The sequence below is a fragment of the Heterodontus francisci genome, chromosome 20 (genome assembly GCF_036365525.1).
Source record: "Heterodontus francisci isolate sHetFra1 chromosome 20, sHetFra1.hap1, whole genome shotgun sequence".
In the NCBI taxonomy this organism is placed as follows: domain Eukaryota; kingdom Metazoa; phylum Chordata; class Chondrichthyes; order Heterodontiformes; family Heterodontidae; genus Heterodontus; species Heterodontus francisci.
Window position 1 is genome coordinate 30311941 of NC_090390.1, and position 25272 is coordinate 30337212.

Genomic DNA, 25272 nt, shown 5'->3' on the forward strand with positions numbered 1-25272 from the left:
TCCATTCCTTTCAACGTCTGACTTACTTGTTTTTGGCATTGCATTTCTTTCAGATTACTTCGAACTTCAAAGCTAACCTCCTGCACTTTTTTTTGAGCCTCCAGTTCCAGACACCAGGCCTCAGGCCAACACCTTGCAGTTTTGTTTTGAAACCTGACTGCTTAAGAATTCCTTTGTCCCATCTGTGGCCTGTGATGCTGGCTTCTTCCCTGGTAGCAATTCACTCGTAGATGACTCACTTCATCAAGGCCTTGGAGAGGATGCACTGGAGATTTACTAGAATGATACCAGGGATGAGGGATTTCAGTTATGTGGAGAGACTAGAGATGCCGGGATTGTTCACCTTCGAGCAGAGAAGGTTAGGGGAAGACTTACTTGAGGTGTTCAAAATTATAAAGGGTTTTGATTTAGCAGATATGGTGAAACTGTTTACACTGGAAAAAGGGTCATTAACCTGAGGACACAGGCTTAAGATAATTGGCAAAGGAGCCAGAAAGAAGATGAGGAGAGACTTTTAGATGCACCAAGTTATAATCTTGAAGGGACTAACTGAAAGGTGGAAGCAGATTCAATAGTAACTTTCAAAAGGGAACTGGATAAATATCTGGATAAATAAAAGAAAAAAAAAGTGCAAGGCTATGGGGAAAGAGTAAGAGAGTGGCACTAATTGGATAGCTCTATTGAAGAGTCAGCACAGGTCTGATAGGCAGATGGTCTCATTTTGTGCTGCATGATTCTATGATCTAATTCCCACTTGGAGTGTAAGTTGTAAGAGGTCATAGGTCACCTCCTAACATTCTCAAGATGAAAGTGGGTAATCCTGAGGTAATGTACCTAGGGTGCGGTCATTGACCCTTCACTATTGTGGTTTCCACAAGCTTGCTCATCCAACCTCAACACAAGCATTCACTGCCTGCTACCAGTTATTTTGTTTTTAAGCCTGTCGGAATTCACTTTATTAACACAAAATCTGAACATAACACAATCATAATATCAGTTCTATGAAGAAAGAAGTGATCAAAAATATCAACACTGTGACAGCAAGAAAACCATTAAATACATTTCTTGGACTAGATTTAACAATTTCCCATTGAATTGTACCTCCCAAGTTAAATCTGGCATCATTCTGCTCACCTTATGTTAGTCAAATTGAAATTTTACATGATCTTTGTTAATATTATGACAGGTGTACTTTAGGATCTTTCCAATACCTTTGAAATGTAATTATTACCTCACTGAAGTAGCAAATCCAATTCTACACATATAGTAAAATGTCAATATTTGCTAATGAACCCATTACAACAACAAACTGTTCAGCATGTCTGTAAAATCTTTATTTTGTGAATAATTGAAGTGCAGTTGTTACAATTAATCATTAGCAATGTTTCTAGGAAGATCAAGATTGACAGAACACCAAACACCAAGATGCCCATTTTCCAGCCACACTTAGGGATAGATCGTCACCACCCGAGCGGTAATCTGATCGGGGCAGGTGGCACCCCTGCTGTAGAGCCCACCTGATTTTCATTTCAATAATGATTGCCCTTTATTGCTGTGTCTCCCTGTTTTACTTGGCAAGAGGCATCCTTGATCTATGCCACCTAGTATAAAAGCTACCTTTGCAGATGTTTGCTGTGTGTTTGTGTCATATGACCTTATAGGTGAAATAATGCATCCAGACATTACTATGTGGTCTTATATGTACCGTGATTTACCCAGATATGTAGACATGGAAGTGATAAGATTTGTTTTACTTACTCTCTGTCAATCACTAGGCAGGTCACTGTTTCAGCTGCGATAACATTGGCTGTCCTCACATCCTCTCTGAAAAAAAAACAGAAGTACAATGTAAACTAAGGTTGCACACATCATTTAGACTTATTGGCACTGAGGACAGTGTGGGATAACTTTAAATTTTGGCAGTGGCTGGGAACCTGGTGAATACTGCATCAGCCGCATATTATACAACCTGTTATACTGAAAGAATACTGGGCAGTGTGTTCACTGGTAACAAGGGAGGGCAACATCAGAATGCCAGACCCACAGCTGTGGAATAGCTCTGAGTGAATGACAATAGTCATTCACTAAGATGATATATCACATTGACAGGCAGCTGCTGATTCAATCTTAAGCAGGATTTTGACTTGAGCGTGGCATTTTCCAGTTTCTGTTTGTAAAAGGAAACAAATATTGACAATCAATTCCATTCAGTTCAGTGAGCTCAGTGAAAGACCGAGATGACCTTTTCTCTCTACACTAACTTGTGGCAATTTTAGCCGTGCCTGCTCAACGGAAAGCAGGCAGGCGAGCAATTGAAATCGCCCGTGGGACTTACCGCCAAGGTCCCCCAATTTTAACTTGCTTTTCTGAGAGTTAAAGTTCCCTGGTGATGGGAACCCCAAATGAATATTTAAATAAATTAAAACGAATGAGTTAATGAAACTCACGTCGCCGCCTGTTGTCCCACTGCGATCTTCAGCCCGGTAGCCGGCACTCCCACACCTTTGGATCCCCGTCCGGGGAAACTAGGCGCCACACTGGTGGGGAGGGGGGAGGAGGTAAGTTTATCAGTGTGGGAGGGGGCAGGAATGGGGTCAAATTAACGCTATGGGTGTAGGGGGTGGTGGGAAGGGTTGGAGTTGAAAGTTTGTGTAGTTTGGGGGGCCGGGGAGAAGGTCAGATTGTAACGGTAAGTGCTTTCAGGCGAGGAGAAGGGCAAATAATTAATTTAATTGTTATTGGGGGGTTGGGAGATGGGCAAAAGAGCTGTATTTATTTATTTTAATTCCACTTCCCTTTAAATATTTAAATGTCCTGGTAGGGCTGACAGCCCTATAAAAATGGCATCAGCGCCTGTGCACAGGCAGCTAACGCCATTGCCGGGGATGAACAGCCCGTCCCCTCCACGTGATCAGCACATCATCTCCCTTATATTTGTCACCGACCTACATAACTCTGTATTGTACAAGAAATTCCCTCGCCCAAGGCCTTTATCAATAATGTGAGCAGCCTTTTGACAAATCTTTCCTTTAAACAGTTGCACAAACACTTCAGAATGATGGAGGTCAGGCTGAAATGGATCATGATCACCAATCAAAAGTTACGGCAATTGCAGAGAAAATGATAAACAGCTCTTTCAGCCTGCTCAAGATGAGGAAAAAAAGCAATGCTGACAAGTCTTTTTGATGATGACAGTGTCCCTTTAAGAGCACAGCTTTCCACATGTCTTGGGTGCTTTTTGTTGTTGGGGCAGAGAGCAGGGTGAGTAATTCTCAGCTATTTCCTGTCAGCAGAGGTACCATTTTACAATAAGGAAAGTTTGCAACTTTAAGAAAGGAGACTGTCTCTGTTGCTATGTAGTCATTGAGCAACAACTTACAGATATTATCTTTCCCATATTTATGGTGAAGCCACAATTTGCAGTCAGTTTTTTGTTTTAGTTACAATGATAAACATTATATTTATAACACATAATAAAAAACAGATTTCTTGTCAGCGTGATGCAATAGCCCAGGAAATCATTAAAACTTCAACAATATAAATGCATTAAAAATGCTAAACTCTTATGTTGTTATGTATCCAACACATTATTAGTGACTTAACATTCAGCCTTGTTGATGTTAGATGGCTTTACAATCAAATGAGGTCTACTGAAAGCTAAATATTTTAGTTGACGTCTCAGATTAACTTAAATAAGTTTTAGAAGCTTTTCAGAAATTTAACCTCTTAAGCAACTCGGCTTGTGATTTCTAAATTGTTTTGTAAATATGTTTTAATTCAAATGTTTCTCATTTCCTTTTGTCAGCAACTGTACTTACATTGAAAAGGATCCAAATTAAGTTTAAAGCTCAGAGGTGTTTTATTCAAAAGAAGTCAACTGTGTACAGTTCAGCCAAACAGATGCAATTTAAGGAAAATAAATTCACTAACTCAGATATCTCCCCATCTGTTTCTTCATCACTGTATTCTGAGGAGGAGTTCTCCAACTCTGTTTCAGTGTCTGTATTGTTCATATTTCTCTGGAAATCGTTCCCTTCCATTAGGCTCCACATAAAACCCTCTCAGCTTTTAAACAGCCAACCGCAGTATCCTGTACATTGGAAGGAGTCTGGCCTTCATCCAGAGCACCTCCAGGGTCAAGAAGCAACAGGACACCAGGAGTTACAACTGCTGAGGGTGGCAAGAACTCGATACCACCAGGGGCATTTCAAAAAGCACACAGTTCGTCAAAAATGTCCGTTTGTCGCTCATCACCGGGGGCCCTTTACTTACCCAAGCTGCTGCTTCTATCTATATCAGCAAATACAAACCCTTGCCACTGCTTTTGTACCGTACTGTTTCCCTGTGATGGGATGCTTCCAATTTGGCTCTTGCAGTCCACTGCACCTGTTGGTTAACACGTTTGTCTCCAGGACAACATTCCGTCTACTCATCAAATTGTCCTTGAGATGCAACAAATGTCACCTGCCTGTAACTACTCTGGGCCTATGATCACCAATGATCACTCTTATTCCATGCGGTGCTATGACAAAATGCACAACACCTTAGAAAGGGAGCCCTTACAGTGCTGCAGAATAGGAGTGAAACTAATCATGAAACACAAGCACTATGGAACACAATAGTGGATGTCTCTCCAAATATTGATACATAGGCTGGAATATTATTCAGGCATCGATATTTTACTCTGTCTACTGAGTCATGACTAAACAAGCAGTAATCAATGGAAACCCTCATACTCAGCGCACACTTTGAAATTGAAAGCACTGCAATCAGCTTTCTGTACATAGAAAGGGGAATTCTGGGGACAAAACAACATTCCACCACAAAGACAAACTGGCTCTGATTCCTAACATGCCAGCCCTCATCTTCATACTCTCCCTTTGGACTGCTCAACTTTAACCTTACATGCTGCCTTTCCTCAGCTGTCACCCACACAATTATCTGCTGACAACATCAACGAGCAGCCATTAAGCAACCTTTAGTACAAGGCACAGGTACATACAGCTCTGCACATGCCTGTCAAATAGAAACTAAACACTTTCTAGAGTAATGCTTATGGATAATTTCTTGTCCATGAGCTCCCCTGTCGAAGTCCCTCTCTCTCAACCCTTCAATAGGAAGGATGATCAGATTTTACACATTTTCTGCACTTGTATTTTTAGTGATCTCATCTGCGAAAATTGCTCCCTATTACTGGATCATCCCGGAATGCAAGGATAACCCCCAACTTCTTGAGCCGACTGTAATCCATCCATCTTCTTAAATCCTCCTCACTGTCTCCTCCACTGATAACTACAAAGAGCTTATGGACTACTTTGTCACTAAGATTGAGACCATCCAATCAACTGCCTCTGCCACTTCCCTCCCTTCCACTAGCTCACCGAGCCAAAGTTCCTCTAAAGCTCCCCCCTGCCCTAGCCCTGAACTGGCATCTTTCTCTAGTTTCTCTCCTCAATCACCTCATGACATTTCCAAGCTCATTCTGTCCATGGGACCAACCTCCTGCTCAATTGACTCTATTCCCACTAAACTGATAATCACCCAACTTCCCCTCCTGGTCCCCATGTCAGGAGATAGTGTTAAAGGTTCACTCTCTTCAGGTGCTGTTCCACTCTCCTTTAAATCTGCTGTCATCGCCCCTCTCCTCAAAAAAACCCTTGACCCCACTGTCCGTTCAAGCTACCATTCCATCTCCAACCTCTCTTTCCTCTACAAAGTCCATGAATGTGTTGTCGCTTCCCAAATCTGTGCCCATTTTTCCCAGAACTCCATGTTTGAATCCATCCAGTCAGGTTTCTGTCCCCGCTACAATACCGAATGGCTTTTATCAAAGTCACAGATGACATTCTTCTTGATCTATTTACAGTTGTTTATTTGGTTGATCACGTTATCCCTCTCCAATGTCGTCCAACTGAGTGGGACTGCACTTGCCTGGTTCCATTCTTATCTATCTAATCATAGCCAGAGTATCACTTGCAATGGCTTCTCTTCCCTCTTCTGCACTGTTACCTCTGGTGTCCCCCAATGATCTATCCTTTGCCTCCTTCCTATTTATCACCTGCATGCTGTCTCTCAGCTACAGCCTCCAAAAGCACAGCATTAGTTTTCTCAAGTACACCAACGGCCCCAGCTTTACCTCACCGCTGCTTCTCTCAACTCCTCCACTGTTGCTAAATTATCAAACTGCTTATCTGACATCCAGTATTGGATGAGCAGAAATTTCCTCCAATACTGAGAAGACTGAACCATTGTTTTTGGTCCCTGCTCCAAATTCCATTCTCTATCTACCAACTCCATTCCTCTGACTGACTGAGGCTGACCCAGACTGTTCACAACCTTGGTAGCATATTTGACTCCAAGACGCGCTTCCGATCACATATCCGCACCACTACTAAGACTGCCTATTTCCATCTGTGTAACATTGCCCAACTTCACCTCAGCCTTAGCTCATCTGCTGCTGAAACCCTCATTGATTTCTTTGTACCTCTAGACTTGACTATTCGAATGAAATCCTGACCAGCCTCCCTCATTCTACCCTCTGTAAACTTGAAGTCATCCAAAACTCTGCTTTCTGTATCTTAACTTGTACCAAGTCCTATTTACCCATCACCCCAGTGCTCACTGACCTACATTGGCTCCCAATCAAGCAATGCCTCAATTTTAAAATTCTCATCCTTGTTTTCAAATCCCTCATCTCTGTAATCTCCTCCAGCCCTCCAATCCTCCAAGATATCTGTGTCCCTCTAATTTTGGTCTGTTGCATTACCAATTTTAATTGGTCCACCATTGGTGGCCGTGCCTTCAGCTGCCTAGGCCCTAAGCTCTGAAATTCCCTCTTAAACCTCTCCACCTTTCCATCTCTCTTTCTTCCTTTAAGATGTTCCTTAATATCTACCTCTTTGACCAAGCTTTTGGCCATCTGCTCTAATAATGCCTTATGTGGCTCGGTGTCTAATTTTGTTTTTTGACATTCCTATGAAGTGTCTTCCGACATGTTATGAAGTTAAAGGTGCTATATAAATACAAGTTGCTTTTGTAATACGAGAACCATTTATTAAAGTGGGTGTCAGGTCTATATCTGCTTTCGCCTGATAATGCTAATAAGTGTAAAGTGTAGGTCCCTTTGAGACCATCTGCTGATGATCAGAGCTATGGGAAAATAGCAGAGGAGTGGGACTAATTGGATATCTCTTTCAAAGAGCTGGCACAGGCACAATGGGCTGAATGGCCTTCTTTTACACTATGAGATTCTATAATTACGAACATACGGATTAGGAGGAGTAGGCCACTCAACCCCTCGAGCCTGCTCCACCATTCAACAAGTTCATGATCTTCTTACCTACTTCATCCTATTAGCATTTAAAACTACATAACCTTTTAGTTACTTACAATTAATATTTTTAAATATATCACTTTTATGTTATAATTATTTCTCACTGAAGAAAAAAGTAACAGAGCGTCATGGATTTCCTCAATAACCATACCATCCTAAAACATCTGAAAGTCGTACTTGAGTTATTTTTCCATTTATTTTAAGGAACTTTTAAAGGTCAGTTTTCAGTTCAATTGTTTTTTTTCTCAGCTTTGCTTCAACCTGTTCACCTTCTCATGTTCATCCTCCCACCTACTGTGTGCACTAGTTGGGAAAACTAGGAGCAACAAAATGGCAGAACATTCCACAGCTGCCAGCTGTGCTGTTCCACAATAATGTTTAGGAATACGGAGCCACGCATGATTGGTCTCTTTTTCCAACTCTTCATCCTGCTTGACTTAAAGGGTCAGCTGTTGGGAGACACTGTAACTGGCAGCGTGGCTTCCAATTAGTATAAGGTAGAATGTAGCCAAGTCTTGAACCAGAATCAAGCCTGGGATAGGAAAGCCAGATGTTCTATCATTGCAGCTAATGGGGTGAAGTTATCTTTGACAAAGACCAATCGTAAATGCTTTGCAAAGTGGTCAGATTTGCACCTAATACTAAATTAGAGATGAGGTGGGTGTGCTGCGGGTAAGGAATAGAATCAGAAGAGGAAACTCAAAAAGGGAGCTGGTCCAGGCAGGTAAATGTGGGAGATGACATTTAATTGTTATGTGTAAAATGCTACACACAGGAAGGGAAAACAGACAACACACATGCTCCAGGAATGCTGTTGACATAGCTAGGATGAAGCTGAAAGAGAAACAGGAGTCTTTGTAGACTCAATGCTCAATATGACCAAGCAATGCCGAGCAGCAATCAACAAAGCCAATAGACAAGAACAACTTACATTTATATAGTGCCATGAGGAGATATTAGGACAGGTGACCAAAGGTGTAGAAGAGGTAGGATTTAAGGAGCATCTTAAAGGAGGAGGGAGAGGTAGAGAGGCAGAGAGGTTTAGGAAGAGAATTCCAGAATTGGGGCCTCAGCCATCAATGGTGAAACAATTACAATCAGGGATGCTCATGAGGCCAGAGGTGGAGAAGCGCAGAGATCTTGGAGGGTTATAAGGCTCGACGAGGTTACAGAGATGGGGAATAGCAAGACCATGGAGGGAACTGAAAACAAGGATGAGAATTTTAAAATCAAGGCATTGTTGGACCTGGAGCCAATGTTGTTCGGTGAGGACAGGGATGATGGATGAACGGCACTTGCTGAATGTTAGGATAATGGGCAGCAGAGTTTTGCAATGAGCTCAAATTTATTGAAGGTGTAAGGTGACAGGCTATTCAGGGGAACATTGGAATAGTCAAGTCTAGAAGTAACAAAGTCACAAACGTTCAACGGCATAGCCAATAAAGCAGAATGCAAGTCATCGTCGGAGTGACCAAACTTTATACTACTCTGGTGAGACCGCAATTTAAGTCCTATGTCCAGTTCTGGTGGTCAAGAAACAAGAGAAACAATTAAGCACTGGAGAAAGTGGCGAGAAGAGCTTCTAGGCTGATTCCCTGTGTCATCAGTCAGAGTTATTAGGCAACGCTGGGGAATCTTAGGCTTTTCATGCTGGTGAGGCGCTGTCTCAGAAAGCCTAATTTTAGGAGTGATATCAGAAAATGCTTCTTCACACAGTGATCAATGTGTGGAGTAGACTTCCAGATAGAGTAGTGGAAGCAGACATTCTGGAATCATTTAAGAAACAATTAAATGCTACAATGGGGGCATGTTAGCATGTCTCTGGATGAATTTCTGAATGGCCTTCCTCATCCGTAATTATCTGGCAATCCAATTTTTTTTGGTGCTAGGTCCTAGCAAAAAGTACTGCAGTGTTACAGACTGAAAAATGGTGTGAATTGTGTCCAAATTAAAAGCTCACACAATCGCACTCACTCACCTTCTGAAGAAACAAAAGTACTTTAGTCACACGTTAAGATTTACTTTATTTTGTGGAGGAAGCTGATTAACCGAGGTCATGTTACATTCTTTCAACACACAGCTTATTAGAATGAAGCAGCTCCTAAAATATACATGTAAATAGCTCCCTTTGGCTTTCTGCATAGTCAGCAGCTGCAGTTAGTTTTTCAGTAGTTACTATCCACAATTAGATCCCAGCTTTCATTAAAGCATCAAAGCATGAACATCCAAAAAGGATCTGTATAGACACCTTGCATGTTTTAGAAAATTATGTGATTGTATCATACTTTGAAGAGTTTTAACCTATTCTTATAGTCAGTATTTTACTGTAAGAATACAGATGAGGGTGTGATAAATAAACATCTGCAGTTTATTGGCTGTAATTATTAATTCTGGTCCAGCATGTTGTACTGTGTTTGCAAACCAAAAAACTGCTTATTAGTACGATGGTGCACTGACAGCATGATTTCTTATTGGAGGAGGTGGTTTATTCAATACCAAGAATAGTCTGAGAAAGATTCAAACTTCTATTCATGTGATTTTATACTGGGGTGGGCCCAGGGAGCATTGCTGTTGAGTAGATGTCTTTCCATTGTAAGTCATCAAAGGGTTAAATCACTCATCCTATGAGGAGAGGCACTCTTAAAGGGAACGTAGGTCTTAGACCGTATCACTGTAGCGCCTATCCTCTGAGCCAAGATACTTTTGAGCTCAGCTCCCTCTGGGATCTCAGGATTGGGTAAGCTACCCTCAGGTGGATTTGGATGGTAAAAGGGCAAGAACAATTCAGGAAAGGTCTGCCAATCCTTCTTAACCTGTGAAGGATGGACGTCTCATCACTGAAAGGCCTGGCATCAGGATGTATTCAGAATATTAGTTGAAAACAATAGACTATTTGGATTTAACTTGATAATCATTTGGAATGCTCAAGAGATTGTGGCCAGCAGCCCCTGTCAGAGACATATGACACTCAGTATAGTTTGAGCAGTATTTTTCTGTAAATATTCACGGCATAGTTACTATTATGTAATTCAGCCAGTAGAAAGAATGCGCAATAAAAATATATTTTTGGCTACTTTTTTTAACAGCCTGAACAACTTGCCTTTATATACAGCCTTTAACGTAGAAAAGCATCCTAATGTTCTTCTGAGAAACATAATCGGACAAAAATGGACACTGAGCTAACGAAGGAGATGTTAGGAGTGACTAAAAGTTTTGTTATGGGGGTAGGTTTTAAGGAGAGTCTTAAAGAAAGAGAGAGAGATGCGAGAGTTTAGAGAGGAAATTCCAAAGTGTAGGGCCTAGTTGCCTGAAAGCACAGCCACGAATGGTGGGGCAAAGGGAGTGCAGGATGCAGAAAGGCCAGATTTTGAGAAACACAGATTTCTTAGATGATTGTCGAGCTGGCAGAAGCTACAAAGATAGGGAGGAGCAAGACCATGAAGGGATATTCACCTTCCTGTCACTGGTGGTGCTGCAGGGCTTCCACTGATAGGAGGGTCTAATTACAGTGGGACAACTGTATATAGGAAATTTCCATTACAAATGTGGACATCAGAATTTATGATGGCCAAAGGTGACAGGAAGTGCAAGGACAACGAAGTTTTGGGAAAAGCAAAGCAGATCTGGCTCAGAACGCTTCATCTGAACTATTTCATCTCTCCAGTGTGAGAGTGCCCCAGATGAACACATAAATCACCAAATATATGTGAATGGTCGCGCCTCCGCCCCTCACCATCCCCAACCACAGGATCTTTGGCGGAGGTTGCAGACAATTGTATGTTGGCATTTATGCTGGGATGCGGCTCTCCCCATGGAGTCAAGATTTTTAATATTTTATAGATATGGTTTTATGTCTTTATAGTCAAATAGCAAAGTTTATGGCAATTTGGGAAGTAGACTTAGTTGGAGCACAGAAGTTTCTCTGCAGCACAGTCCGAGAAGCTGGGAGGTGCAAAATTGAGATGTTACAGCAACACCACTGGAGGGAAGGTGAAATTACAGCGTGACAAGTTCATATAGGAAGTTTTCATTCTAAATATAGACATAGGAAATTATAAAGGGGAAATGTTAACACAATAACTCAACAACAGAAAGTAAAACTTTGCAGGGAGTAACGATGCAAGATTTTTAAATATATTTTATATTTCTACATATAATATCTGTGTTGGTAATACTATCACACCACCAGTACATTGAAATTACAGGGCAATATTGGTAATAATAGTTTCTCATTGTTACTTATTCCAGAGCTGACATGATAAGAATGCATGTTATTCTTAAGTATTCCAGAGGTAGCACTATAATTTGATTTATATTGTCACAACACAGCTAAAAGGCATATTATTTCATCTGACTACCATGGGAAAGGCCATCAGAGATTCATAAATATAAGGCACACATCACACACACATACCAGATGCCAAAATCCTTCCCAAAATCCACAAACGGGACTGTCCCGGCAGACCCATTGTGTCAGCCTGCTCCTGTCCCACTGAACTTATTTCTTCCTATCTAGACTCTATCTTTTCTCCGCTGGTCCAGTCTCTTCCCACCTACATCCGTGACTCTTCTGACGCCCTACGTCATTTTGACAATTTCCAGTTTCCTGGTCCCAACCGCCTCCTCTTCACCATGGACGTCCAATCGCTCTACACCTCCATCCCCCACCAGGATGGTTTGAGGGCTCTCCGCTTCTTCCTGGAACAGAGGCCCAACCAGTCCCCATCCACCACCACCCTCCTCCGCCTGGCTGAACTTGTTCTCACATTGAACAACTTTTCCTTCAACTCCACGCACTTCCTTCAAGTAAAAGGTGTCGCTATGGGTACCCGCATGGGTCCTAGTTATGCCTGTCTTTTTGTGGGATATGTCGAGCATTCTTTGTTCCAGTCCTACTCAGGCCCCCTCCCCCAACTCTTTTTCCGGTACATTGATGACTGTATCGGTGCCGTTTCCTGCTCTCGCCCCGAACTAGAAAACTTTATCAACTTTGCTTCCAATTTCCACCCTTCTCTCACCTTTACATGGTCCATCTCTGACACTTCCCTTCCCTTCCTCGACTTCTCTGTCTCCATCTCTGGGGATAGGTTGTCTACCAATATCCATTATAAGCCCACCGACTCTCACAGCTACCTCGACTACACTTCTTCACACCCTACCTCCTGTAAGGACTCCATTCCATTCTCCCAGTTTCTCCGTCTCCGACGCATCTGCTCTGATGATGCTACCTTCCATGACGGTGCTTCTGATATGACCTCCTTTTTCCTCAACCGAGTATTTCCCCCCACTGTGGTTGACAGGGCCCTCAACCGTGTCCAACCCATTCCCCGCACCTCTACCCTCACCCCTTCCCCTCCCTCCCAGAACCGTGACAGGGTTCCCCTTGTCCTCACTTTTCATCCCACCAGCCTCCATATCCAAAGGATCATCCTCCGCCATTTTCGCCACCTCCAGCGTGATGCCACTACCAGTCGCATCTTCCCCTCCCTTCCCCTGTCAGCATTCCGAAGGGATCGTTCCCTCCACGACACCCTGGTCCACTCCTCCATTACCCCCACCACCTCGTCCCCGTCCCAGGGCACCTTCCCCTGCAATCGCAGGAGGTGTAATGCCTGCCCATTTACCTCCTCTCTCCTCACTATCCCAGGCCCCAAACACTCCTTTCAGGTGAAGCAGCGATTTACTTGTACTTCTTTCAATGTAGTATACTGTATTCGCTGCTCACAGTGTGGTCTCCTCTACATTGGGGAGACCAAGTGCAGACTGGGTGACCGCTTTGCGGAACATCTCCGCTCAGTCCGCAAGCAGGACCCTGAGCTTCCGGTTGCTTGCCATTTCAACACTCCCCCCTGCTCTCATGCTCACATCTCTGTCCTGGGATTGCTGCAGTGTTCCAGTGAACATCAACGCAAGCTCGAGGAACAGCATCTCATCTACCGATTAGGCACACTACAGCCTGCCGGACTGAACATTGAGTTCAATAATTTCAGAGCATGACAGCCCCCCATTTTACTTTCATTTTTAGTTATTTTTCTTCCTTTTTTCTACATTCTTTTTTACATTTTTTACAATCTTTTTTTTGCATTTATTTCATTTCATCTTAGTTTGTTCAATTTGCTTACCCACTGTTTTTTTTCAGGTTTGCACTTGCTGCTGTTCAATATTCAGTGTATTTACACCTAATCTGTACTAATGCTTTGTCTTTCAACACACCATTAACATATTGTTTGCCTTTGCTCCGTGACCTTTTGGTCAGCTATGTGGCCTGGTCCAATCTACACCTTCTCCTTTGTTATCTCTTGCCCCACCCCCACCTCACTTGCTTATAATCTGTGACTTTTCTAATATTTGTCAGTTCCGAAGAAGGGTCACTGACCCGAAACGTTAACTCTGCTTCTCTTTCCACAGATGCTGCCAGACCTGCTGAGTGATTCCATCATTTCTTGTTTTTATACCAGATGCCAAATATTTTTATGAATGCAAAACAATATTTTAAAAGGGAAAGAAGACTGATCATTAACTTGAAGCCTGAGAACCAGCTACAAAACCTTAGAAAAACTTTCAATAAACTGTCCAGGACCAAGCAGAATTAAATACCTTACATATACACCACTATTTCTGCTAAGGACTTTTGAAGAGAAGCTCGACGAACCTTCGACTCAATTTTCATATGTAATTAGCCCAGCTTGTATGAGATATAAATGTGTATTTGTCAGTCTTTTTAAATCTGTATACTCTTCTATCTGTATATATTTATGGGCAGTAGTGTTAACCTGTTCACCGAGACCTTGCAGACAGGAAAATATCGTCGGTAACCCACTTGTCCTCTGGCCAATTGTTAAGCTTGGGTAAAATTCACGTAAAACATGTCAAAAATAGGGGCAAAGTCTTTAGTTCCTAAGCAACTTGGTCTGATTAAGGAAACTGTTATCAGGCTAGAAACAAGAGAATAGTATCAAGAAGACATTCTAACTGTAACAGTTTCCTTCATTCTTTTTACATTTGGAATATATCACAACTCAGCATCAGGGTGAAAAATGGACTGAAGATTCTGCTACAGTTCACTCCATACTACCTCAGAGCACCAATATCTGCTAACACAAGTCCAGATATAAAAAGAATGGAAAATATATCAAGAAGATATTTTAAAAATCAGTAATTTAGATGCACTGGGACTCAATGTTTCCTAAATATCCACCCACCCCCTTTTTCAGTTACAGTTCCATTTTATTGCATGACGCTTCTGAGATTTTGATGTAGACACCAACAGAATCAGTTCCAGGCATATCCATGTTTTTGCAACAACTGAACTCAATGACCTGCACCAGAGCCAACAACTGTAGCTGTACTAGAACGCAATGCCTTGAGTTCACTGATTTTCATCTTCTGTTCATGATAAATTCACCCCATTACCATTTTGGTCCCATCACGTATTTAGGTTATCCTTCCCTACCTGCCCAAAGGTATCAACACAGTCTAATTGATAAAATACATCCATCAATACAATGTTCATAAGGAACTGTAATGTTTTAAAAATTAAAGACTGCCATCACTTTACTCCAGAAGATGATGTACTGAGAGGAAAAGAATTTGCATTGGCCCCCGGAAAATGGAAGGGAGTTTTTCCACTGTGTTATGTTATCAAGCTGTTGGCCCTTTCATAAGTAATTGTGTGTGGTCTTGCATACAATTAAAATACTTGGAATTTATATCTATTGGTGATATTTTGGCTCACAATATCAGTGACCGGTCTGGCTGTAAAGTTGATTGGAGTGTGCCAATATTTGCAAATGACACTTCAGTGGTGAGTTTGAAAAGCAGTCCAGTAAACATATAGAGCTCCTCAACATTATTGCAATTAGAGATTTATCTATTAATGTAAGTGTGGTATGCGAGGGGACCAATTTATTTATTAGTAAGGAAAATAGTATTTATTTTACTTTCCAGAAACCAATCAAACACACTTTGTCAGTTTACTGTCTTTGTGGAGACCTCTTACAAATCTCTAAATATTCCTCCTCTTGCAATGTTCTTTTCAAGAATATTGTCAATGCTTTTAGCAAAGTGTTACTGTAGTCCAAACTGCGGCTCTTCGAATGAAAAGTGGCCATTCAAGAAAAGTTTCATGAAAAATAATGAACTGTTAGAAAAATAAACCATATTGAACGTCTGAGAAAGTTGATGCTTATTGAGTTTGCTTAGCAAATAATTATCATGCTTCTTGTAATTTTATTGACAAATCTACCTTCTAATTAGTAACTAACCCATCTTAAGTTTTGTTTTGACAAAAACATACTAAGTGAAATAGTCTCAAGGTCAGTTAGAAATACAATGATCCTCATTTATTTTCAGCTTTAGAACGTGGTGACATAGAGTTGAAACTATGAATAGGGTTCTTGCAAAACATTATTAAAGGAGTGAACAGATACAGCTGCTGATGCTTACAGAGGAACTCGAGCCTCTTTTGCGCTTCACACTCGGGAACATGATACTCTGACAAGGATTTTTGACCATGTGTTGCTGCAGTCTGGAAGATCCCAACATGCAGCAGTGTGTTGTTCTGCAGGTTGAGAGATATAACCGTGGCCCATTTTTGCCTTTAGCAGAGTTTCCCACAGAATATTAGTCCACATAAATACACCCATTTAATGTGGAATTTTAACTTTCCACCATTGTTGGGAATGGAGCAGCTCCATTTCTTGCTCCTTTCCTACCAATTCCCCATTTTAACATATCTGGTTTTGGTGGAATGAGGTTCCTGCCAAGCTTTGCTGGGACCTCATTTATAAGCACAAGTCGTGGTCCCCTGACAAACATAGTACTCCGATGGCATTTTAACTCACTTCTGAGTGTTAAAGATAAAGTTGTCAGGAAGCCAGTAAGGCGCTATAAAGTACATTTTCAAAAAAATCTCCACTTAATGGGGCCAGAGGAGCAGCAACTGTGAGACCCTCGCAACACCCTCTCCCGGACTTACCGTTTAGTCAGAGCCTTCTCTATGTGCCAATGGTTGGTGTCCTGGCGATCCGATCTTTGTTCCTTCTCCCACATTGGCTAGCTTCCACTGTCTGGTGGAAACTGTCGAGCAGCTGATCAGTGGCATTCAAATGAGGTCTGGCAGTTAAGGTCTGCCAGGTCTCCAATGAGGACTTACACAGGATTGAATTTAGAATCAGGAGTAGGCCATTCAGCCCTTCAAGCTTGTTCTGACATTCAATTAGATTATGGTTGATCTGCATCTCATTTGCCTTTGATCGACATCCCTTGATACCCTTACTGAATAAAAGTTTGGCAATCTCAATTTTGAAAATTTCAACTGACTCAGCATCCGCAAGCTTTAGGAGACAGTTTTGTAGATTTTAAAATTGCTGTTTGCTCCTACCAGCTTTCAACCAAGCCTTCAAATCCGTCCTTAATTTCTCATTTATAATACATGATTCTGGATATTATACAGGTTACTAAATGGATAGAATTCCTTTAACCGACCCACAACATTGTACATCATCTGCCAAATCTTTGCCCACTCACTTAATCTGTCTATATCCCTTTGCAGACTCCTTATGTCCTCTTCACAACTTACTCTCTGTCCTACCTTTGTGTCGGCAGCAAATTTAGCAACCATACATTATGTTCCTTCATTCAATTCATTGATATAGACTGTAAATAATTAAGGCCCCAACACTGATCCCTGTGGCACTCCACTAGTTACAGTTTGCCTACCTGAAAATGACCCATTTATCCCTACTCTGTTTCCTGTTAGCTAAGCAATCTTCTCTCCATGCTAATATGTTACCCTGTACAACATGAGTTCTTACTTTGTGTAATAACCTTTGATGTGGCGCCTTTGGGAAATCGTTGTAAGTTGTAAATAGTTGAGGCCCCAGCACTGATCCCTGTGGCAGTTGTTACGACCAGGCGAGAAAGGTGTTTCGGGGTCTTTTTCAGCCTTCACCTGGTCTTATTGTAACAGGATTTAATTTTTAAACACACTGTGTTTTGAGCTCCCCTTTGGTGAATCCTTGTTCACCACTTTCCAATTATAAGGCAAAGAAATTAGCATAAACAGACTTTCTTAGGTTTACAGAAGAAAAGTGAAAATTATTAAAACTTAAACTTAATCTCTAATTCGGTTGACGCCTACAGATACATGCCGCGCCCCACACTAGCATGCATACACAATAGACACATGCAAATAAAGACAGCAAAGAGAAGAAAAATAAAGTAGAGGTTTGAGGCAATATCAGAAGAGTTTCTTGTTACTGTGCTTTGAGCTCACAGTAGTCCTTTGTGGGTAACTCTTGCTTTTCGCTGGGACCCAGTATTCTTCTTAAACCTTCAGCACTGTAGGAAACCTTTCTCTGTTGAGGTTCGTGTGTCTTCAATGGGTTTTTGGAGTTCCGTGAGAAAGAAATGGGAGCAGACAGGAGAGAGGTCTTTTCAGTCCAGGAGCAAACAGCATTCTGAGTTTCAAACACTCTGTGGCAAGTTCAAATTCAAAAAACTCCAACAGCCAGTTAGTCATGTAACTAAACTGGTCTGACCACGTCTGTTTGTGCATTCGGCCATCTTAGCAGTTAACCTGGAATGCGAGCCCCTCCGCCCTCAACGTCTGGTAATCAAAAGTCCATTGTGGATTGAATGTGTCAGGAAGTGGCCCCTTTGTCCATTTCAAGTACTGTCTGTTACTATGCAAATGTCTTTCCAGTCAGGGGCTTGGAACTCCTTATGATAGGCCCTCTTTTCTTCCTAGCAACAAATTTAAGTTTTAATGTTCACGTGGCGAAATATGTCTCTCATTCTTTGGCAGGTGGGGACTGCCTGCAAGACACAGTCCACTAGTTACAGCTTGCCAACCAGAAAATAACCCATTTATCCATATTCTCTGTTTCCTATTAGCTAAGCAATCCTCTATCCATGTTAATATGTCACCCTCGACACCATGATCTCTTATTTTGTGTAGTAACCTTTAATGTGGCACCTTATCAAATGCCTTTTTTGAAATCCAAGTATACCACATCTACAGATTTCCCTTTATCCATGTTGCTTGTTACTTCCTGAAAGAACTCTAATAAATTAGTCAAATACGATTTCCCTTTCACAAAACTATGCTGACTCTGCCTGATTACATCAACATTTTCTAAGTGTCCTACAATAACCTCCTTAATAATGGATCATAGCATTTTCCCTATGACAGATGTTAGGCTAACTGGCCTGTAGTTTCCTGCTTTCTGTCTCCCTACTTTCATGGATACAGGAGTTACATTCACTATTTTTCAATCTGATGGGTCCTTTCCAGATTCTAGGGAATTTTGGAACATTATAACCATTGCATCTAATATCTCAGCAGCCACGTCTTTTAAGACCCTAGGATGCAGGCCGTCAGGTCCTGGGGGCTTGTCAGGCTTTACTTCTGATAGTTTTCTCAGTACCCTTTCCCTGGGGATTGTAATTGTTTTAAATTCCTCCATCCCTTTCACCTCTTGATTTCCAAGTATTTCTGGGATGTTATTTGTGTCTTCTATAGTGAAGATAGACACAAAATATCTGTTCAATGCTTCTGCCATTTCCTTATTTCCCATTATTCATTCCCCAGACTCACTCTCTAGAATGCTCACTTTAGTTACTCTTTTCCTTTTTTTAAATACTTGTAGAAACTCTGACTATTTGTTTTTATATTTCTAGCTAGCTTTCTCTCATACTCTAATTTCTCCCTCCTTTTTTTAAATCATTCTTTGCCGGTTTTTAAATTCTGTTCAATCTTCTGATCTACTCCTAATCTTTGCAGAATTGTAAGCTTTTTCTTTCAATTTGATACTATCCTTGATCTCCGTAGTTAGCCACAGATGGTGCATCCCTCTCAGAGTTTTTTTTTCTCACTGGAATGTATGTTTGCTGAGATTTATGAAATATCTCCTTAACTGTCTGCCACTGCATCTGTACTGTCATACCCTTTAATCTAATTTCGTAGCTCACTTTAGCCAGTTCTGTCTTCATACCCTTGTAATTGCTTTTATTTAAGTTTACAACACCTAATCTTAGACCCACAATTCTCACCCTCAAACTGATTGCGAAATTTAATCATGTTACGATTACTGCTGCAGAGAGGCTCCTGTACTATGAGGTCGTTAATTATTCCCGTCTCATTGTCCATTACCAGGTCTAAAATAGCCTGCTCCCTGGTTGGCACTAGAACAGACTGCTCGAAGAAATTGTCCTGAATACACTCTATAAACTCATCTTCCAGGCTACCTTTGCCAATCTGATTTGTCCAATCTATATGTAGATTAAAATCACCCATGATTATTGTGGTACCTTTCTTACAAGCCCCATTAATTTCTTCTCTCCTCCAATGTAGCTACTGTTAGGGGGCTTATAAACTACTCCCATCAGTGATTCTTTCCTTTGCTATTTCTTATCTCTACTCAAACTGATTCTACATCTTGATCTTCAGAACTACGGTCATCTCTCACCATTTTCACTGTACTAATGTCATCCTTAATTAACAGAACTGCCCCATCACCTTTTCCTAGCTTCCTGTCCTTCCGAAATGTCAAGTACCCTTAAATATTCAGGTCCCAGCCTTGGTCACTTTGCAACCATATCAGGTCATACTCATTTATTTCTATTTGTGCTGGCAATCCATACCATTTGTTGTGAATGCAATATGCATTCAGATACAGAGCCTTTATTATTTTTGCAAACTCTGGCCTTATCTGCTGGCGCATTCTTAAGTTTGTATGTTCTGTCCCTTCCACTCTGATTATCATTACCCTTATTGTTACCTTGATCGATTGCCAAAGCATGTTGTTCCCAAGCCTGTTACATTGCTTTAGAAACATAGAAAATTTACAGCACAGAAGGTGGCCATTTGGCCCATCATTTGTGTACCTGCCGCTATAAACTATCCGGCTTAATCCCACTGTCCAGCTTTTGTCTGTAGCCCTGTAGTTTACAACACTTCAAGTGCATATCCAAATATTTTTAAAATGCAATGAGGGTTCTAGCCTCTACCACCCTTTCAGGCAAAGTTACAGACTGTCGCTGCCCTGTGGGTGAAAAATATTTCTCCTCAGCTAATCCTTCTTACTTAAAATCTCTGCTCCCCAGTTATTGACCTCTCTGCTGAGGGAAATAGGTCCTTCCTATCCACTCTATCCAAACACCCCTCATAATTTTGTACACCTCAATTAAATCTCCCCTCAGCCTCTTTTGTTCCAAAGAAAACAACTCCAGCCCACACAATCTTTCTTCATAGCTAAAATTCTCCATTCCTGGTAACGTTCTTGTAAATCCCCTCTGCACCCTGGCTAGTGCAATCAAATCCTACCTACACTGTGGCGACCAGAACTTTACGCAGCACTCTGGCTGTGGTCTAAATAGTGTTTTATACAGTTCTAGCATAACCTCCATGCTCTTATACTCTATGACTCAGCTAATAAAGGAAAACATCCCGTATGCCTTCTTAACCACCTATCTACCTGCCCGGCTGCCTTCAGGGACCTGTGGGCATGCACTCCAAGGTCCCTCTGTTCTCCACACTCCTTAGTACTATCATTTAATGTGTATTCCCTTTCCTTGTTTGATTTGCTTAGCTGGAGTCTGGAGGGAGGCAGCTTCTATCAAAGCTGCACATCTCTAACTGGTGGTTTGGTATTGTTCATGCTGCCGTCCAAAGAGTAGCAGTAATGCATTCATATATTTAATGGTGTGTTGTGCTGCTTATCAGGCCACTTGTTAGTTGTTCCTGGTTCTTGCTGTTGACCAAGCAAGGCCTCAAATCCACATTTGCTTCAGGCTCCAGGCTTGGCATGGCAATTAACAGGGTCTGGAACCAACCTGCTTCAGTAGGAAAACCCCATTTCCTGTTTCCTCTGCAGTGGGCACTCCAGAGGCTGGGAACATGCATGGAAGTGACCAATCAGGTGGGTGTGCACTGCCCCAAATGGGGTGCACATGCATACAGGGATCGATGCACTTTGCAAGTAATCACTCCAAAAATTTATTGACAAAGAAATAGAACAGCATTGGGAATCATTTAAAATGATCAAAAGAGTCCAGGAGAAATATATGCCATTAAAAAGCAAAAGCAAATTAGCCAGTAATATCCATGGATGATTAAAGAAACAAGGGAAAAATTGAGACTAAAAAAAAGACAGACTAAGTGCATAGACAACAGAGGAAAGGATGACAAAAGAGAATATGAAAAGGTTAGAAAAGAAGCCAGAAAAAACAATTAGAAATGCAAAGGGAATTTACAAAATATCATGGAATATAAATAAAATAAGTATTACACAGACATATAAATAACAAAAGAAAAATCAGAATAGGGATAGGACCAAAAAGGGATACGATAAGCTCACAGGTATTAACAGCAAAATGGCAGAATTATTAAATAATTACTTTACCTTGGTATTTATCAGAGAGACTAACATAAGAAAGTAAGTGACAGGAGCAGGTGTAGGCTATAAGGGCCATCAAGCCTGCTCCACCATTGAATCAGATCATGGTTGAATTTCTCCAACAACTCCACTTTTCCATCTATCCCCATATCCCTTGATTCCTGTAGTGTTCAAAGATCTGTTGATCTGAGTCCTGAATATATTCATTGACTGAGCTTCCACAGCCCTCTAAGGTGGAAAATTTCAAAGTTTCACAACCGTCTGAGTGAAGAAATTTCCCCTCATCTCAGTCCTAAATGGCCGACCTCTTATCCTGAGAGTATAACCCTAGTTCTATAATTGCTAGCCAGGGGAAACATGGTAGATATGACATTAGAAGAGGAGATCAAAAAAGACATAAAGGCATTTCAAATAGAAATGGAGGAATATAATTGATAAACGAATAAAATTTGAGAGGATAAAACACCAGTTCAGAGGGAATGCATCCGCGCATATCAAAAGAAGTTAGAAAAGAGGTAGCAGAAACACTATTAGATGTATATAAAAATTGATTAAAAAACAAATAGTGCCAGAGAACTAGCAGACAGCTAATGTGATTCTTATATTTAACAAGGGAGACAGAACAAGTCCAAGCAACAGTAGAGCAATTGGCTTAATATCAGTTAAAAGGAAAGAGAATGGGATCTTTCTTCAAAGGTGTAATGGAAAAACATCTAGAAGCAGAAAATATAATAAAGAGTTGACCAACCTTTTGAATGTAGTAGACATATTGGGCTGGATTTCCCTCTGGGGACAGGAAACAGGAGTCGGGAGGAAACAGGAGTCAGGAGAAATCATTGGGATTTTCATGGGGGCACCCTCTTAATTAGCATGGAGACAGGTTCTCCATCCAATTAAACGCAGTGGGTGGCTCTTGAAGCTGGAGGACCAATCAGAGGCCTTCCAGTTTAAAAGGAGCAGCTGGATGCAATAGAGGATAAATAAGAGAGAGAGGGCACTTCAATATGGCAGCACCCTTTCTCCAAAATTTAAAATAGAGTCAATACGGCACAGAAGGTGGCCATTCAGCCCATCAAATCCAGGCGAGCTCTCTGTAAATCCATTGGTCCCATTCCCCCACTCTATCCCCATAGCCCTGTACGTTTATTTCCCTCAAGTGCCCATCCAATTTTCTTTCGAAATCATTCATCATCTCCGCTTCCACCACCCACATAGGAAGCAAGTTTCCGGTCATTACCACTCTTACGCTAAAAAATTGTTCTTGCAGCCAGGCCACCACTGTTGGTGGGGGCTGGAGCCCCTCTCCAGGGCAGCCTGTGACTGTTCTTGCATCCAGACAGGCAGGGAGGGCCTCTAGCCTTGGCTGGTGCGCTGACCCCCCAGCCTGCTGCCTGGTGCCCACCTCCAGGCGCCTAAAGTTGCCTCCCGTCTGGTGCAGGAACCTGGAGGCTGACTGGAAAATCCCAGTCGGCCTCCTTTTAATTGGACTTAATAAGGCTTTTAACAAGCCTATTTGGCTACCCGCCACATGTAGCCCTGCCGACTCCGGACCCACCTTTGTAAAGGTGATCCAGAGGCAGGTTGGAGCCAGGGAACTGGCATGCCAACCAGCAGGGCTAATTTTTGGCCCTGCCCACCTCTGAACCCGGCCCCAGCAGGGGCTGAAAATCCAGCCCAATATGTTTGAATTTTCAAATGGTCATCGATAAGGTACTGCGTAGTAGATTCATGACTAAAGTCAGAACATGTGGAATCAAGGGGGCAAGTAGCAGAATGGATAGTAAGCTGGCTACAAAACAAAAACAGAGTAGGAGATAAAGGTAGCTGCTCAGACTGGCAAAAAGTAGAAAGTGATGTTCAACAAGGATCAGTGCTAGAATCACTGCTGCTCACCATTTACATACATGGTTTGCACTTGGAAATCAAAAGTATAATTTCAAAATTAGCAGACGACACCAAATTATTCATAATCACTACAGGGGAGGACCATGATCAAATACAGAAGAAACTAATAAACTTGCAGAATGCTTGTGTAATTGGCAAAGAAACTTCAGTATAGGTAAATGGTAATTGTTCTATTTTACTGGGAAGAATAAGGAGGTCATGTAGTGCATGGAAAATAAGTGTCTAAATGGTATAGAGGAACAGAGGGATCGCAAATCACTAAAAATAACAATGCAGGTTAATAACACTATAAAAAAGCAGACAAAGCACTGCGTAACATTGCTAAAGAGTTAACATTAAAAAGCAGAGAAATTATGTTAAACTTGTATAGAATCTTGGTTGGACAACACTTGAAATACTGTGAACACTTCTGGTCTTCATACGATAAAAAGTATAACGAGGCACTGGAGAAGGTACAAAAATATTTACTAGGATGATACCAGAACTGGCAGATTTTTGCTATCAGAAAAGATTGACAGGCTGCAATTCTTTTCTCTAGAAAAGAGAAAACTGAGGGTGACCTAATAGTAGTCTTTAAAATGATGAAAGGTTTTGATATAGTAGACAGAGAAAATGTTTCCACTTGTAGGGAAGTGCAAAACTAGAGGCAATCAATATAAGATAGTCACTAATAAATCCAATAGGGAATTCAGGAGAAACCTTTTTACCTAGAGAATGCTTAGAATGTGGAGCTCGCTGCAGGTGAATAGCATTTAAGGGGAAACTTGATAAACACAGGAGAGAAGATAATAGAAGGATATGTTGAGGAGTTAGGAGGAGGCTGGGAGGAGGCTTGTGTGGAGCAAAAAGATTGGTATAGACCTGTTGGGCTGAATAGTCTGTTTCTGTTAATTTTATATTAATTTAGTTTAATAGGATGCAGGTGGTGGATATTAACTGGTGATTTACTTGAATCTCGATAAATAATGGGCGGCACAGTGGTTAGCACCGCAGCCTCACAGCTCCAGCGACCCAGGTTCAATTCTGGGTACTACCTATGTGGAGTTTGCAAGTTCTCCCTGTGTCTGCGTGGGTTTTCTCCGGGTGCTCCAGTTTCCTCCCACAAGCCAAAAGACTTGCAGGTTGGTAGGTAAATTGGCCATTATAAATTGCCCCTAGTATAGGTAGGTGGTAGGGAAATATAGGGACAGGTGGGGATGTGGTAGGAATATGGGATTAGTGTAGGATTAGTATATATGGGTGGTTGATGGTCGGCACAGACTCGGTGGGCCGAAGGGCCTGTTTCAGTGCTGTATCACTAAACTAAACTAAACTATAGACACAGACTAAAACTATGGTTGTTAGGTTAGGAGGTGCATGCTTGTAATGTGTAGCTTTGCAAATAAATATAAAAGTGTGTAAAGATCGGCTCCAGTTTTATCCTTCACCAACTGGCTTTCTGGGTTAAAACATGGTAGCAGGTTGAAAGCTAAGAAAAATAAAATCAAGCAGAAAACTACAATCCCAGTAGCCATTGTGGGAAATGGCAGAAAACAAGTGTAAACTGTTGGGGTACGATTACCCTCTGATGTTCTTAGAGACTGAACCATATGACCTGTGGAAGAATGAAGTGGATATGTGGATGCAGGTTACATC

At 41.5% G+C, this 25272-nt stretch overlaps 1 protein-coding gene across 6 annotated transcripts in view; it reads right to left on the reverse strand.

Moving 5' to 3' along the window:
- prkg1b (protein kinase cGMP-dependent 1b) overlaps positions 1 to 25272 on the reverse strand; it is an 847749-nt gene that overhangs the window by 168249 nt on the left and 654228 nt on the right. For all 6 annotated transcript variants that reach the window (XM_068052493.1, XM_068052492.1, XM_068052491.1 and 3 more), the window contains one exon: positions 1759 to 1824. In XM_068052493.1, the coding sequence (XP_067908594.1) occupies positions 1759 to 1824 (66 nt within the window). The remainder of the gene's footprint in view (positions 1 to 1758; positions 1825 to 25272) is intronic.